The sequence below is a fragment of the Caretta caretta genome, chromosome 9 (genome assembly GCF_965140235.1).
Source record: "Caretta caretta isolate rCarCar2 chromosome 9, rCarCar1.hap1, whole genome shotgun sequence".
In the NCBI taxonomy this organism is placed as follows: domain Eukaryota; kingdom Metazoa; phylum Chordata; order Testudines; family Cheloniidae; genus Caretta; species Caretta caretta.
Genome location: NC_134214.1, coordinates 63,188,565 through 63,203,652, shown reverse-complemented (window position 1 = coordinate 63,203,652; position 15,088 = coordinate 63,188,565). Strand labels below are relative to the sequence as shown.

Here is a 15,088-nt window from a genome sequence, read left to right as displayed (position 1 = left end):
GTAATGATCTCTCTTCGTCCTGCTATCTGTGCAGCTCTGCAGAAGAGGTTAGATCCCAGCTGGAAAGGTTCGTCTTTGGGACCCGGTGCCATCACTGGCAGGGGGTAGCAATCCCCTCATGCACATCCTCAAGTAGAAAATATCCTGGCTCCCAAAAACTTTCTCAGCAGCTCCCAATCTCAATGGGCTGCCCACAGCCTCTCTGTTCTGTTCTGTTCGTTGATTATTTCTGTTCTGCTTCCCCATGAGACTGGGATTTTTTTTCTCCACATACCAGGTATCTCGCCTTCTCTAGAGCATGTCCTGAAAATGTCTGCTGTTGCTCTGGTGTTTGCTCTGGTCTCTGGGATGGGCTTCTTTTTCTTGTGCTGCCAATCAGGAAACCAAAGAATCAGTAAGTATTTTATCTGCCTTTGGCTCTTTGGGTCTGTTGTACACAAAATTAAAGCCTCTACTCTTCTTTGCTTGAGATCAAATCAGATAATGGCAGGCAGCATTGGCTGATTGCTTTCCCCTTAGCCTCTCAGGGTATGTCTGCACTGCAATACAAGTCCCGCAACATGGCCATGGCTGGCCCGGGTCAGCTGCCTTGGGCTCAAGCTGCAGGGCTATAAAATTGCAGTGTAGACGTTCCGGCATGGGCCTGATTCAAAGGCCCCTGAAATCAGTAGGAGCCTTTCCACCAACTTCAATAGGCTTTGGGTCAGGCCCAAAATGAGGGTCTCACTAGTGTAGCAAGGTCAGTCTATCGGTTCTGATCAACCCTGTGTGGAAACCCTGGGGAGTGTTACCCAGTTCTAAACAGCAGCTGCAGATCCCAGGTCCACTCCTCGTACTCAGCATAACAGCATAACAGGATTGCAACTCTTCAGCCCCTGTTCTGTCCTGATTCCTAAACATTCCCTCCATTTGGGGCCAGATTCTTCCACCCTCACTCCTGGAGAGTGGTACTTTGCTCTGCACATCAGCACTCACAGACAATGATGCTTAACGGATTATTGTTCACTGTACCAACAGCACAGCCTCTGTTTGCCTTGGTATAAAATGTGTCATGTCCCACGCTCTAGGAGCATGCAGCTTAGAGAAAATACACACATCAAAAATTGTAAATTAATAATTAACTTACCCCCTGCCCATCCAGACTCCACCCCCATGCATATGCGCCGACTTCTTCTGGCCCCGGTGATTGCTCAACCCCCCTCTGCCCCCGGCCCCGCCCCGACTGCACCCCTGCCCTGCCCCCTCCTGTCCCCATTCCAACCCCTTCCCCATAGTCCCTGCCCCAACTCTGCCCCCTCCCTGCCCCTATTCGACTCCTTCCCCAAATCCCCGCTCTGGCCCTGCCTATTCCCCGCCTCCTCCCCTGAGCGCGCCATGTTTCCACTTCTCCCCCCATTTTGTCCCAGAGCTTGCTACAGCTGTTTGACAGCGGCAAGCACTGGGAGGGAGGGAGGAGTGGAGACTCAGCATGCTAGGAGGAGGAGGTGAGGCGGGGTGGGCGGGGAGCTTGGCTGCCAATGGGTGCAGAGCACCCACTAATTTTTCCCCGTGGGTGCTCCAGCCCCGGAGCACCCACAGAGTCAGCGCCTATGCCCCCACTTCTCAACCAACACACACTCTAACCCACCTGTACTCTCCTCATCCCATCTTTAAAAGCAATTGAGAATAGCTGTGCCTTGCAGCCTGCCTGTTTAGTCAACAGACTCAAACTCTGTCTGACCAAGGATGAAGTTGGCAGCCCTGTACTGAAAACACCCTGGCACCAGTCCTGCCTCTTTTAAGCCAAGAAGCTGCCAGCTGCTGAAAAAGGATGGAGAGAACAGCTGTCTAAGGTAGACAGGGCTCTAGCCATGTTGGGCTTTACAGGTGAAAACTGATTCTGTGAACGACACCCAGGATTTGCAGTGGGTGCAAAGTGCTCCCGAACTGGAGCACCACTGAGCAAGGGAACGGATGCATTCTGCACCTGCAAGGTGTGGCTGCGGCTTCTGTAGACATACGCAAGCTAGCCTTGATCTAGCTAGCTCAGGTATCCACAGCAGTAAAGCCGCAGCACAGTGCTTCAACGTGGGCCAGCCCCAGGATTAATTTCCCAGAGTTGTGTGCAGGCTTTTGTAGCTGAAGTGCGCATTGGTGTGGCTTCACTGTTCCAGGATCCGAGCTAGCTAATTTAAAGCTAGCTCGGGAGTGTCTGCTTGAGTTAGTCACACTCTGTGACTGCAGTGTAGACATACCCAGGTTTGCTCCAGGTGCAGCTGCCTCCCCCAAACCCCCACCTATACAGAGCCTGTTACGGTCATGCAGTCTGAATGTGAGAAAGGCCTGGGTAACCAAGGTGAAGTCTCACAAGTGAATGGAAAGGTCTTCAGTGTGTGACTGTCTTTTAACTATTGCAGTAGGAGGCTGGAAGCGTTGCAGTGTTAACTCTTGGTACTGAAGCTTCTCTGTTCTCCCTTTTGAGTCTTCCTAGTCTGCTGTTTGTGGAGAAACCCTAGAGCTGTGTGAAACTTTCATAACAAAACATGAAATGGATGGGTTTCCCCTGGATTGCAGGTTCTGTTACAAACCCAACATTTGGGCCAGGTTTCTGAACCTGGGCTGAGTTTGGAACAAACCTTCATTGTTGTCTGATTCAGGAGGAAACCAAGTGGTTTCTCATGTTTTCACCTAAACTAGACAAATCTTTGTGGCTTTGGCTAAGTTTCACTTTGAGTTTTGGGGTTTTGTTTGAAGCTCAGGGGGAATAAACCTCAGGCACACCAAAGCTGAGAATAAGTTTGCATCACCCCTTGCAAACAGAATCTGCGGAGCCTGAGGTCTCATGCAGCTCTGGGCACTCACTGTTGGTTGTCTGTTGTTTTCCTAGAGAGGGAGACCTGGAGATGGATGAGCGTATTCCTTCAGGGGCTGGTGTGTGTCTCTTCCGTCTTGCTGTTCGCTGCTACTGTGCTCTGGATGCAGGAGGAAGGTAGAGTCTCCCTGGCTCTGATACTAACAAATGTGTCTACTTCAGATTGTAAGGAGATGAATGAGGTGAATTGAATGAGTCTACGAAGAGAGAAGAAACCTACAGTTAATCAAAGGGAGGGTGACCAGATTCAGAGTCACATCTGAAGCTTGTGTAAATCGACCTAGCCAGTGGAACTACACAGATTTACTCCAGCTGAGGATCTGGTCCTCAGTGAAATACCAGGACAACTGTAGCATGCCGGGAGAAGGAAAGGTAGCACCAGCAGTGATTTTGGTGGGTTTCAGAGAGGAGTGCACAAGAGGCTTTGGGCATTTGGGGATGGTGAAGGACTCATAAGGGGGGAAGGTGGCTAACAGGAAGGCCTCATTTCAGGGCAAGGAGGATAGTGCAACTACACGTTGCAGGCTTAGCTGAGGTGGACCTTCAGGTGCATGTGCACTCAGCCACCCTGTTGTCAGTTTCACTGGCTGACCTAGCTAGTGGCCTGATCAGGTGGCCTGGGTCAGCAGGGCGACAAAAGCTAGGCTATTACACCATATTTCAGAAACTTTCCAGAGACATGCATGAATGCCAAATCTGGCCGACTAAGAAATAGGTTGTGTGAAAAATGAAGGAAAGCTTTAATCTTCCTATGCAACCAGAACTGGACACCTACAATGGCCCCACGCAATCCAGTCCACCGAGACAAGGTCATGGAAGTAACACTCTTTTAGCAGCAAGGTCTTGGAAACTGGTATGTATCCAAGATTGTAGATACTGGTTGCCACAGTTGAGCAGGAAACGGGCACATCTTGTAGATGTTGCAGAGTAGCTTAGGATGGGAGGAGAGGGAGCAGCAGGGGTAGCTGATGTATAGTAAGGGTGCGATCTATATGTTGACTGAAGGTTTTGTTTTATAGTGAATTCTACCCAGTGTTGCCTCTTGGGATGAAACTGCAACCTCCTTTAAGCTGTAATGCCTCAGCCTGCAGCACTATCCCTTTGCCAGTCACTTTTCCAGTCCACAGGTGCAACTGCTTACCCATTATAAACTTCACCCCCAGCCAGGGAGCCAAACTCTGCCATCTGCTATGCCCCTGCACCCCATTGACTTCACTGACCGCAATGGGGTGTCACTGGTGTAATTGAGGCCAGACTGTAGCCTGTATAGTGCTCAGACCCGAATAATGATCTCTCGCTGACATTTGCCTTTACTAAGCCTGATTAACCATATCAGTCTCTCTAATTCTGGTTTAATTCTTCCAGGTCCCTTTGCTGCCTTCATATTGCTTGACTTTTTGCTTGTATATGTGATCATAATAACGGCCCTGTTATCAGCAACGTTGGTGTGTCAGCCTGCAAAGCTCAGTGGATTTAAGACCAAACCATGTGAGTCATTCTATTTATGATTTAATTATTGGGGGACAGGTGGTGAACTGATTTATTTCCTAAATGGGATTGAGGAAAGACCCTTGATAGGCCTGACTAAGTTAGAGAAAAGAGCTATATAGGCGGCTTTTACTGGTACTAATATTGACACACACACACGCTCTGCAGCCCATTCCCTTCACATTCACTGCAAGGCCTATCCGACATCTAACTCTTAACCTGCCCTGCCCCAAACACATGACTTTAAAAGGTGGAAATATGGGCCGAGGAGCAGGCAGCATGAAAGGACGTGGGATTAACTTCTGAAACCTCTGGCTCATGAATCAGCATTTTGGATGTGTCAGTCACTTTACTGTAACGAGCAGTGAGATAACACCAGGTATGCAGAAGGGATGAGTGAGAGACTGAAGTTATAATCAGGTGGAGCTCAGCAGCTTGATGGTGACCAGCATAGCTGTAGGATGGCTTGTCTGTCTGCTTAGCTGTTGAATTTGCACTGGCTTTTTAAAATATCAGCTGCCACTAGAAGAGATTTGATTCCCAAACTTCCTGTCCATTTCTTTCCATAACTCTGGTTTGTAATAGAATGCAAAGCCCCAGGATCTGACCCGTTTACTGCATGAGGCACTCCTTGGAATTATGCTCTTGTACATAGCAGAACTGTCCTCACACGGGAACTTTTATAATACATTTGTCTGTCTGCCTTCACATGATTCTCTCCCTGTCCCAGGGCAGCGTGTCATCCTGGACTCAGCAGCCCCTGGAGCAGTGATATTAGTGGTCCTGTTTGCCAGCCTCCTACTCCAGAAAATCTCCCGGCTCCAAGGTGAGAACAGACCCTCTAGTGACCTATGTTTACACTGCATGTTTCCCTGAGAACAAACCCTCACCTCTGAGAGCTGGAGACTCTGCATGGGCAGTTCTTGCTGCAGAGCCTGATGTAGTGACCCTCCATGACTGGGAGCCACTTGTATCAAAACATGGAGACACTGCACATGAACTCGGAACGTGTCCGTGCTGCATGAGTATCCACACACAGCACTGACTAAACCCCCAAAGTCCCATCCCGCCATGCCCTTGGCTCAGCAGAAAACCGAGGAAGGGTTTTCAGGTCTGTCTCACCTGGTCAGGGATCTTGAGTGGATGTCCCCAGGGCAGCACATTTGAATCTTGTGTATTATCATAAAATATAGATGTTCCGGTTCTCTCCTCCCACAGACATGTCTTAGCCCTATAGAGGTCTGGATTAAATGCAAGTTTATGTCCTACATTTGAGCTCCCCTATGATTTCTTTGGGCAAATAAGCAAGCTACTGAGAAGTTGTAACTTTTTCTCTCTTTTTAAAAAATAAACATATAGAGAGAGGCTGCTCACAGTCTGTAGATCTGACAGGCTATGCAGTCACCTCAGCCGTAATCTCTCTCCTTGGCCTTCTAACCCTCTTCATTTGGTGTGAGTATCCTTCTGGTTTCATTCCAGTTGTTGTGTGGTCATAATTTACTGCCTCTCTCTTTCCTGGGTAACTTAGTATATGGCTCTTTCACTTCCCCCTGCTCCAACTGACCTGGCTACAGTCAATGCCCTGGGAGATGTCTTTGACTAGGGGACAGGTTTTTAAAGGTATTTAGGCACCTAAGAGTTCAGATAGGCTCGATTTGCTTCCTTTCCTACCCCATCTACCAACTCTCTTGGGATACTGTTCTCAAGATATGCAACTTCTTGTGCCCTTTTCTCCTCATTTGCCTGGTTATCTCCGAGCACTTTGTAACACGGGTATTAACTTCTGGGAGTTCTTCCAAAAGCCATCGCTGCCCTGGGGAAGAGACTCTGGGAGTATGTTGTCTTCTTGAAGTTAATCTGTACGGTATCAATAGCTCTTCCTCCTGCAGTGTCTGAAATACCAGCAAGAGCAAATGCCGCTGGAGATACTAATAAATGAGGTTAGAACCAGGTAATTAACAGAGGGTGAAGTGCAGGTGATGGGGAGTATTAGGAAATTTCATTTTCCTGCTCACATTCCTGCCCTCGACTCTGAAATCCCAACATTTCCACCTTGTGGTGGAAAGGGAGGATCTGACAACTTGTGCTCTCCAAAAAACTCTGATTTGCACTCCTCTCTATAGCTGGACTCCCTTAAAATGCCACACAGAGATGCAGTCACCCTCTACACAAAGCGTGACTTGTACAAAACAAGTCAGGAGCTAACCAGCCTCTCGCTGCTTTGCAGATCACAGGAGACAAGGAGACCAAAGAGAAAATAAACGACATTCCAAAGAGGAAACAGACCAGGAGGTAGCAGGCCTTGTAACTCACTTTTTATTGTCTATATTTTGAGTTTCCTCTGCCCGTTCAGTTGTAAATTATTATTATGATTATTATTTAACTTACAACTTATACCACGCGGGGGAGGGGCCTGGCTTTAACCCACAGAAGGCAGGAGACTTGGAGCCAGAGCTGAAAAGCCTGGCAGTTGTGGTTCTGAATAATTATATAATCCATACCAGGGTTTTAGTTGGGCTTTCTTTCCCTCCCGCCCAAGAACATGAAGAGTGCTGAACCTTAATTTACTTTCAGCTTTGAGTTGATCCCCATTGTCACCCACAGCTACAGGGCTTCTGTACACCCCAAAAACTAATAGAACTTGGGTATTTTAAGCTTGGAATGTTATTTTCCCCCAGTTATATAGCCATGGTAACAGGGTACAAGTTTCAGAGGAACAGCCGTGTTAGTCTGTATTTGCAAAAAGAAAAGGAGTACTTGTGGCACCTTAGAGACTAACCAATTTATTTGAGCATGAGCTTTCGTGAGCTACAGCTCACTTCATCAGATGTGTACCGTGGAAACTGCAGCAGACTTTATATACACACAGAGAATATGAAACAATACCTCCTCCCACCCCACTGTCCTGCTGGTAATAGCTTATCTAAAGTGATCAACAGGTGGGCCATTTCCAGCACAAATCCAGGTTTTCTCACCCTCCACCCCCCACACAAATTCACTCTCCTGCTGATGCTAGCCCATCCAAAGTGACAACTCTTTACATAATCAAGTCGGGCTATTTCCTGCATAGATCCAGGTTTTCTCACATCCCCCCCACCCCCATAAACACACAAACTCACTCTCCTGCTGGTAATAGCTCATCTAAACTGACCACTCTCCAAGTTTAAATCCAAGTTAAACCAGAACATCTGGGGGGGGGTAGGAAAAAACAAGAGGAAACAGGCTACCTTGCATAATGACTTAGCCACTCCCAGTCTCTATTTAAGCCTAAATTAATAGTATCCAATTTGCAAATGAATTCCAATTCAGCAGTTTCTCGCTGGAGTCTGGATTTGAAGTTTTTTTGTTTTAAGATAGCGACCTTCATGTCTGTGATTGCGTGACCAGAGAGATTGAAGTGTTCTCCGACTGGTTTATGAATGTTATAATTCTTGACATCTGATTTGTGTCCATTTATTCTTTTACGTAGAGACTGTCCAGTTTGACCAATGTACATGGCAGAGGGGCATTGTAACATCTGGTTTCCCTGGCTGTTCTGAAACAGAATGTGTCTGTCCACAAGCTGACTCTAGACCTTTATCAACAAGCTGGAAGCTGAAATAGCCACTCATTTAATAGGACTGCCACCCATTCAAGCACAATGCCGACACTCAAATGCAGATCTACATATCCTTTTATAAAGGTAAATCATGGCCCCATGGGGTAGAGGCATACGTTTTATATTTTCACCTTAGCGAGGGAGAGCACACATGAATTCATTGGTGAGGGGAAGTCTGATTTTAGGGAGTCTTTAGGCTGTCAAATTTATTTAAAAATAATGATCACAATCCCATTATTATCCCACCTGCAGAAGTGAAGAAACAGATTGATAGAGCCAGAAGAGTTCCCAGAAGTCACCTACTACAGGACAGACCTAACAAAGAAAATAACGGAACGCCACTAGCCGTCACCTTCAGCCCCCAACTAAAACCCCTCCAACGCATTATTAAGGATTTACAACCTATCCTGAAGGATGACCCAACACTCTCACAAATCTTGGGAGACAGGCCAGTCCTTGCCTACAGACAGCCCCCCAACCTGAAGCAAATACTCACCAGCAACCACATACCACACAACAGAACCACTAACCCAGGAACCTATCCTTGCAACAAAGCCCGTTGCCAACTGTGCCCACATATCTATTCAGGGGACACCATCACAGGGCCTAATAACATCAGCCACACTATCAGAGGCTCGTTCACCTGCACATCCACCAATGTGATATATGCCATCATGTGCCAGCAATGCCCCTCTGCCATGTACATTGGTCAAACTGGACAGTCTCTACGTAAAAGAGTAAATGGACCCAAATCAGATGTCAAGAATTATAACATTCATAAACCAGTCGGAGAACACTTCAATCTCTCTGGTCACATGATTACAGACATGAAAGTCGCTATTTTACAACAAAAAAACTTCAAATCCAGACTCCAGCGAGAAACTGCTGAATTGAGATTAATTTGCAAATTGGATACAATTAACTTAGGCTTGAATAGAGACTGGGAGTGGCTTAGTCATTATGCAAGGTAGCCTATTTCCCCTTGTTTTTTCCTACCTCCCCCCGCCCCCCCCCAGACATTCTTGTTAAACAACTTGTCTCTCATACTACTGTTAACATGCCTACTCCAGTGGCTACTGAAGGGCCTCAACCATGGTCAAGGTCCCATCGTGCTAGGCTTTGTATGTACACTCACAAGACAGTCCTAGCCCCGTAAAGCTTACAGTCAAAGTGGATGTAGATCTACACTCTCCCCACAGGGTTTCCGTGCTGCTCTTGTTTTCCAGCAGAAATGACCACATCCCACCAACTTCTCCAAAGTGCCGGTTTTATTCACACATTCTCTCAGTGAGATATACCATTGCCGGAGCTGCTGGCATCCAAGTAGCAATAAGGTGGTTTGAAATCCTTTCCTCTGTCTGTACAGGGCCTTGCCACTGTTCTGAATGTTTTAGGGAAGTTCTAAGTTCCCCTGTGTCCCATGACTAGGCTGGCACTGAGCCCTAGCAGTGGGATGCGGCAGGGCACACTTCATGCGCATACATGTGTTGTGCAGATGCAGCAGGAGCCTGAGGAAGACATGCTGCAACAGCCATAAAGAGCATTCCCTAGTCTCATGCCACCAAGAATGATCCGGAAGAAGCTACAATCAAATTTGGAAACCCTGTCGTCATTATGGCCAGCTCTCGGGAACACCCATACCTAAGTCCGGCCAAGGCTTCCTCTTGCAAGCCTGTGTGATTGGTTGCTTATACACTTTGCCAACATTTAACCACCTGGGCTGAAATTTTCACTGCCAGGACTCTGCCTCGGGCTCTGTCCCCCCTCCCACCCCAGAATTTCAGTAAAAAACTATTCCATTGTTGCTGAAAGCACTGTGAGGGGAAAATAGGAACTTTTTTGCTAATGTTAACCGAGTTTTTTTTCCCCTTGTTTCTTTGAAGCGCTCTAGTTCCTCCGTGTTTCTGAAGCAGGCATGGGAAGTTGGGCAAAGTGATGGGCTGGGGTCAGAGGTGCCTTTTACGGTTCTCATGAAAACACACTTAGGGCTAGTCTACACTATAAGCAGTGCAGCTGCGCCGCAGCGTGGCTGGTGGAGAGAGCCCTCCTGTCAGCATAGCGCTGTTCACAGCAGCACTTAGGTCGGTGGAACTTGCGTCGGTCACGGGGGTGGCTTATTCACTCTGCTTTTCCATTGCCTTGGGTTAACAATTCTCTGCACATCAGAGCTTTGATTAGCAGGAGAGGCTTCTTACAGGGGGAGTATCAATCTAACTCCCCCCCCCGCCCCGCCCCGATTCATTTGCAGATGTCTGTAACTAAGAGGTTACACAAGGTCACTCCTACCAGGACTGGTTGTAGAATCCAGTCCTGTAGGGTAACAAAGTGACTGGGAGTTGGGTTTGCCATCTTAGTTTTGTTGGTGATGGAAAAAACACAAGGAGGTAGCATGACTAGCCATTACCCCAGGGCCAGCCTTAGGGCCAGGCAAACGGGACCCATGCCCGGGGCGCCACAAGGGGCTCGGGCTTCCCCTGGCTGGCTATGGCCGGACTCCTCTCTTCTCCATCCCCTCCCCTGTGCTGGGCCGGCGGGCTTCTCCCTGCCCCCTAGCCCCTCCCTCCTCAGCGGGCCGGCTGAGGGCTCCAGCTCTGCCTCAGCCCCGGGGAGCCCAGAGCAGCGCGGCTGGGGTTGGTCACTGGCAGCCTGGCCCACCACTCGCTGCCCGGAGCGGAGCCGAGTCCCTCCCTGCCTGCACCCCTGCTCTGCTGCTTTATGTGTGGCAGGGGCTGGGCAGGCTGGGGCCAGGGGGAGCGAAATTTCTCTGGGAGTGGGGGAGGGGTCGGGCCGAGCTGGGGGGAGGAGGGACTTAAAGTGACAGTGCGCTCACTGACTCTCAAACTTCCCTAACACACACACACACACACATACACATACACTCTGCCTCTCATTGTCCCCCAACACAGATTGTTTCTCTCACACACAGTCTCACACTCCCCAGTACACACTCTGTCTGTGAAAAGGTTCTGATTTGCTGAATAAGTTTATGCTATTTGTATGCATGTATCCTTTTTGTATCTGAAGTTGAGTATTGGCTCTATACCTGGATTTCAAATGGTTGCTCCTGGGGTAATGCCCACAAGGTAGTTAGCCAGCACATCTTGAAGGGACTAGTCAAAGTAAGTGGCTCACCAAGGGACACTTAACTCACAGTGGACCATGGGAGACAACCATCTACATTGAATGGACTTCCCTGTGGACATTCCATATGAAGTATAGGTAATGGCCTGGAAGTGATTGGGGGGGCCCATAGGAACCAGAGGTAATAGCGGAAGGTGGAGCGCCAAAACACAAGTTCACCCATGGCACTATTTTCACTAAGGCCAGCCCTGATTAACCCTCAATACACAAACCAGGAATAGCGCCTGATAGTTCCTGTACTAGCTAGCAAATAGTCATGTAAGCCGTTCCACTGTACTGCTGTTACTATTAAATAGCTTTATGCTGTACTGGTTCAAACCCTAGCATTAGTTCACCTGGCTGTCAGTATAGCTCAATAGGATGTCAGAATTGCGTTGGTTTTAGATGCTAGAAAATTACTTCTAGAAAGCTACATGAGAAAGCTACATGAGAAGATTAAGGTTGCAGAGGCACTCAAATTAGTAAATACCCGGAGGAAAGATTGCCCATGTAATCACAAATCTGCACCTTGGGCATAGGTTTTTAATGGTGTAGTTTTTAACTGCCTACTTTAATTTAGTCTACTGGACCCCTGCCTCAGTCAGTGCTCAGAGTGGACGCTACATGAGGTGATGGGTGGCAAGAAAAGAACTGTTGTCTTGTATTGGAGGCCTGAGACTGAAGCGAGACAGATTCTATTTCAGACTCTGTCACAGACTTCCTGTGGTTTATTGGGCATATACAGAAGTGTGTGTGGGAAGGGCAGGAGTGGACAATCTCTGTTTGGGCATTTCCTAACTTTTCAGTGTTGGATTCTGCAACTTTAATGTCGCTTCTACAGAGCATAATTCCAGTTTCATTCAGCTCTTGCACCTATCTGTCAGCGATGTTACTCATGTTTTTTTGTCACTGTTATATTAGTGTTAGAATTTTCTTTTATAGTATTCCTTTGTCTGTGTTAGGAGTAATATAAGTAAAATGACTGAGAGAAATAATACCTCATGTTGTCTTGTTTCTAATCTGATCTCCCCCTCTCCCTGCACTCTCAGCAGCCAGGTGAGGGCTCCTTACCTTACCCAAGCTGTACCCATCTAGCCAGTTTCTGGCTTCTCCGCTCACACGTCCTTGCTGATTAGGGCAAACTCAAACCCAGCTCCTTCAGACTGCCATCCGAACACTTCTGAGCCCTGTTTCCTTTCCATCCAGAGGTAAATGGCATCCTCTTTCTCACATTCTCTCCTGAAAAGTTGATTGACCAAAGACAGAGACAAAAGGTAGATGATTTGGGTGCAAACCTCAAAGGTACTTAACTGCCTAAACCCCAGATTTAGGCATCTAAATGCCAGTTTGGGCTCCATAAAACTCCCACCACACTCTGTAGGTGTCCAAATTCACTGACCACCAAAGTTCTCAGAGTAAAAGTTCCCTCAGCACCTGTTTTTGTCACTGGGCTGCCTCCCTGTATGCAATGGGGGAGGTGGGACCTGTCTCCCACGTAAGCTCCGGAGTGATTCATGAACTGTGGGGAGAAAGGTGGGGCCTGATCCACTGAGCCTCTGAGCATGCCTACTGGATCAAGGCCCATTTAGAATCTGGCAGCAAGGTAGTGGTGCTGCCTACCTTATAACTTAACATCTAGCCCAGAAGTTACAACACTCACCTGGGATGTGGGACACTGCACCATAGTGGATAAATACTTAAATAGAGCTAGCAAGCGAGAATGATGCTGTAGTCCAGGAGTTTGGGCACCCGTGGGGAAGGTAGGAGTCCCCCTGCTCCAATCATTGGCATTATTTCTCCAACCTGGAACAACTTCAACAGGAAAGGTAGAGGGAGCCTCACATCTGCATGGCTTGTAACTCAGTGATTAGAGCACTCTCCTGAGAGGTTTCACACCCCTGTTCAAATCATTGTTTCCCCTAGCAGAGGGAAGTGAACCCGAGTCTCCCACATTGCAGCTGAGTGCTCTAACCACTGAGCTAATATTGGTACAGGTAGACAGCACTACCCACTCCTCAGCAGCTGGTGCCCGAACTGTGTGACTGCAGGTGGCTGGTTCCCATTCATGCTTCAAAAAGCAGAGCTAAGTCCCTAAATTTCGGTTGCAGGGAGGGCCTACCTTCAAGAGAGGGGCAAGGCGCAGGACACATTGTCAGCATTACCCATTAGCTAGCTTAAGCAGCTCCCCAGCTGTGGCCTGCACCTGGACTTCAGCCACGGTACGGTTTTTGCATATCCACGGACTGTGATCCTTGTTCTCACCCCGGCCTGTCCAGAGATCTCAGTTCCACAGCCCTCCCTTGGGCCCAGTCCATACCTGACATCCGGCTTCGACCTGAGCCTCATCCACGATGACTGACTCTTGGGAGGCAGAGCCTGACCGAAACTACTTTCTGAGTGTGGTCTTTCAACCAGTTTTGCACCCACCTGACCATAATTTCATCTAAACCACCTTTCCTTAATTTGCCTTATTAAAAAATAAGATATAACATGTCTACTGCTCCCCCAGCCCCCACCCTGCCTGTCAAAGAAGGAAATGAGGTTGGTTTAGCCATGCTGGCTATTCCTTGTCATCCTCTGTCTTTTGTTGTATCTGTAGTTATTGAGTACAATAGAGCAATGAGACTCCACACCTAGAATGCTGGCTTGTGTGGCGCGCATTCCTGGGCTCCAGTCTCTGCCCATGCAGTGTGTCAAGAGCCAAGGCATCTACCAAGGCTGTGTCGAGCACAGTGTGTTGCGGTGATTTTTCTAGGTAGCTAAAAGTTGGGCAGTGTGCTGCTCAGCCTTGCGAGGCCTAAATCTCTTTGTGGATCTCACTTCCCACACCAGTAGGCCCCAAATTTTCAGGGTTGCAACCCCTTTAGGTTGCAGGCCCTTCCCCCCCCAGGAGCCAGGGTCAGGAGCGGGGCCACAGCTTCTCCCAGGGGTGGGAGGCGAACAGGGGTAAGGGGGCTGCCACTGGGGTTGGATTTGGGGCTGCAGTTGGGGGCCAAGGCCGGGGTTGGGTCTGGACACAGGACTGGGAGCCAGGGCCGTGGCAGGGGATGGGGTCGGACGTTAGGCTGGGAGCCAGGGCTGCGGCAGGGGATGGGGTTGGAGCAGAGCTGGGGTTGGATGGCGTTCCCGCCCCACCCCCTGTGGGGGCTGGCCTCGGCACTGCTGCCCGCCGCCCCGAATGTTCCTCCACACCCCCTAGGGGACTGCACCCCGCAGTTTGGGGACCTCTGCCTTACACAATGTTTTTTGGGTATTACTGTAACCCACGATAGGAGAGTGTGGATTATGAGCGCCCTCTACTGGCTGGTTCCCCACAGGTTTGAGTTTGTTACTATTTCCCACTAAAGGATTTAGGGACAGATTTTTCATGGTAATCAGGTGCCTACAGATTGAAAAATCCCACTATCGGCATCTTTAGGTACCGAAATGCCTTTACAAATTTGGCTCTTTGCCTTTTCATTTAAGCAGCAGAGGCTTATGGTTTAGCTCTGGAGCCCCACCTTTGTCATCTAAGCGTGACTGCCCCATTTTGGTAGGACATTCCTTTGGAAAGTTAGCTCAGTCTTTTCTCAAGCCCTTCAGAGCTGTTGCGACTTCCAGCCACGCACTTTTCTTTCTTCTTTGCCCTTGTCACCAGCAAAAAGGTTTCTGGCTTGCTCTGACTTCTCCAGCCACGCCTCTGGACCCCACCCCCTGCCTGCCAATCACTACTGCCCATTCCCTTTCTCTGATTAAAGTAGTGCCACTCCAGGTGGGAAACTCCTTAAACGTTGATATCATTTTCTCAGGCACCACAGGAGGGCACCATGGATTAGTATTTGGAACGCCACAGACAACTAGTTCGCACAGTACTGTACAGCAGTGCTGCTCAAACTAGGGCTGCCGCTGGTTCAGGGAAAGCCCCTGGCAGGCCGGGCCGGTTTGTTTACCTGCCGAGTCTGCAGGTTCGGCCGATCGCAGCTCCCACTGGCCGCGGTTCGCCGCTGCAGGCCAATGGGGGCTGCGGGAAGCAGCGTGGGCTGAGGGATGTG

At 48.8% G+C, this 15,088-nt stretch overlaps 1 protein-coding gene across 5 annotated transcripts in view; it reads left to right on the top strand.

Annotated features, from left to right (window-relative positions):
* The window catches only part of LOC125642773 (uncharacterized), a 30,888-nt gene extending 18,834 nt beyond the window's left edge, over positions 1–12,054 (top strand). The window contains exons 4-11 of one of the 5 annotated variants that reach the window (XR_012669961.1): positions 278–394; positions 2,867–2,968; positions 4,217–4,339; positions 5,070–5,165; positions 5,699–5,791; positions 6,567–6,631; positions 7,809–8,021; positions 8,190–8,490. Coding sequence is in view for 4 of the 5 variants with exons in the window: in XM_075132386.1 (XP_074988487.1) it covers positions 278–394; positions 2,867–2,968; positions 4,217–4,339; positions 5,070–5,165; positions 5,699–5,791; positions 6,567–6,631; positions 7,809–7,853 (641 nt within the window). In the remaining variant the exon portion in view is untranslated. Of the gene's footprint in view, positions 1–277; positions 395–2,866; positions 2,969–4,216; positions 4,340–5,069; positions 5,166–5,698; positions 5,792–6,566; positions 6,632–7,808; positions 8,507–9,432 lie in introns of those variants that run through there. The other 4 variants (XM_075132387.1, XM_075132386.1, XM_075132388.1 and 1 more) reach the window with 4 other exon arrangements.
* Positions 12,055–15,088: the final 3,034 nt, after the last annotated feature.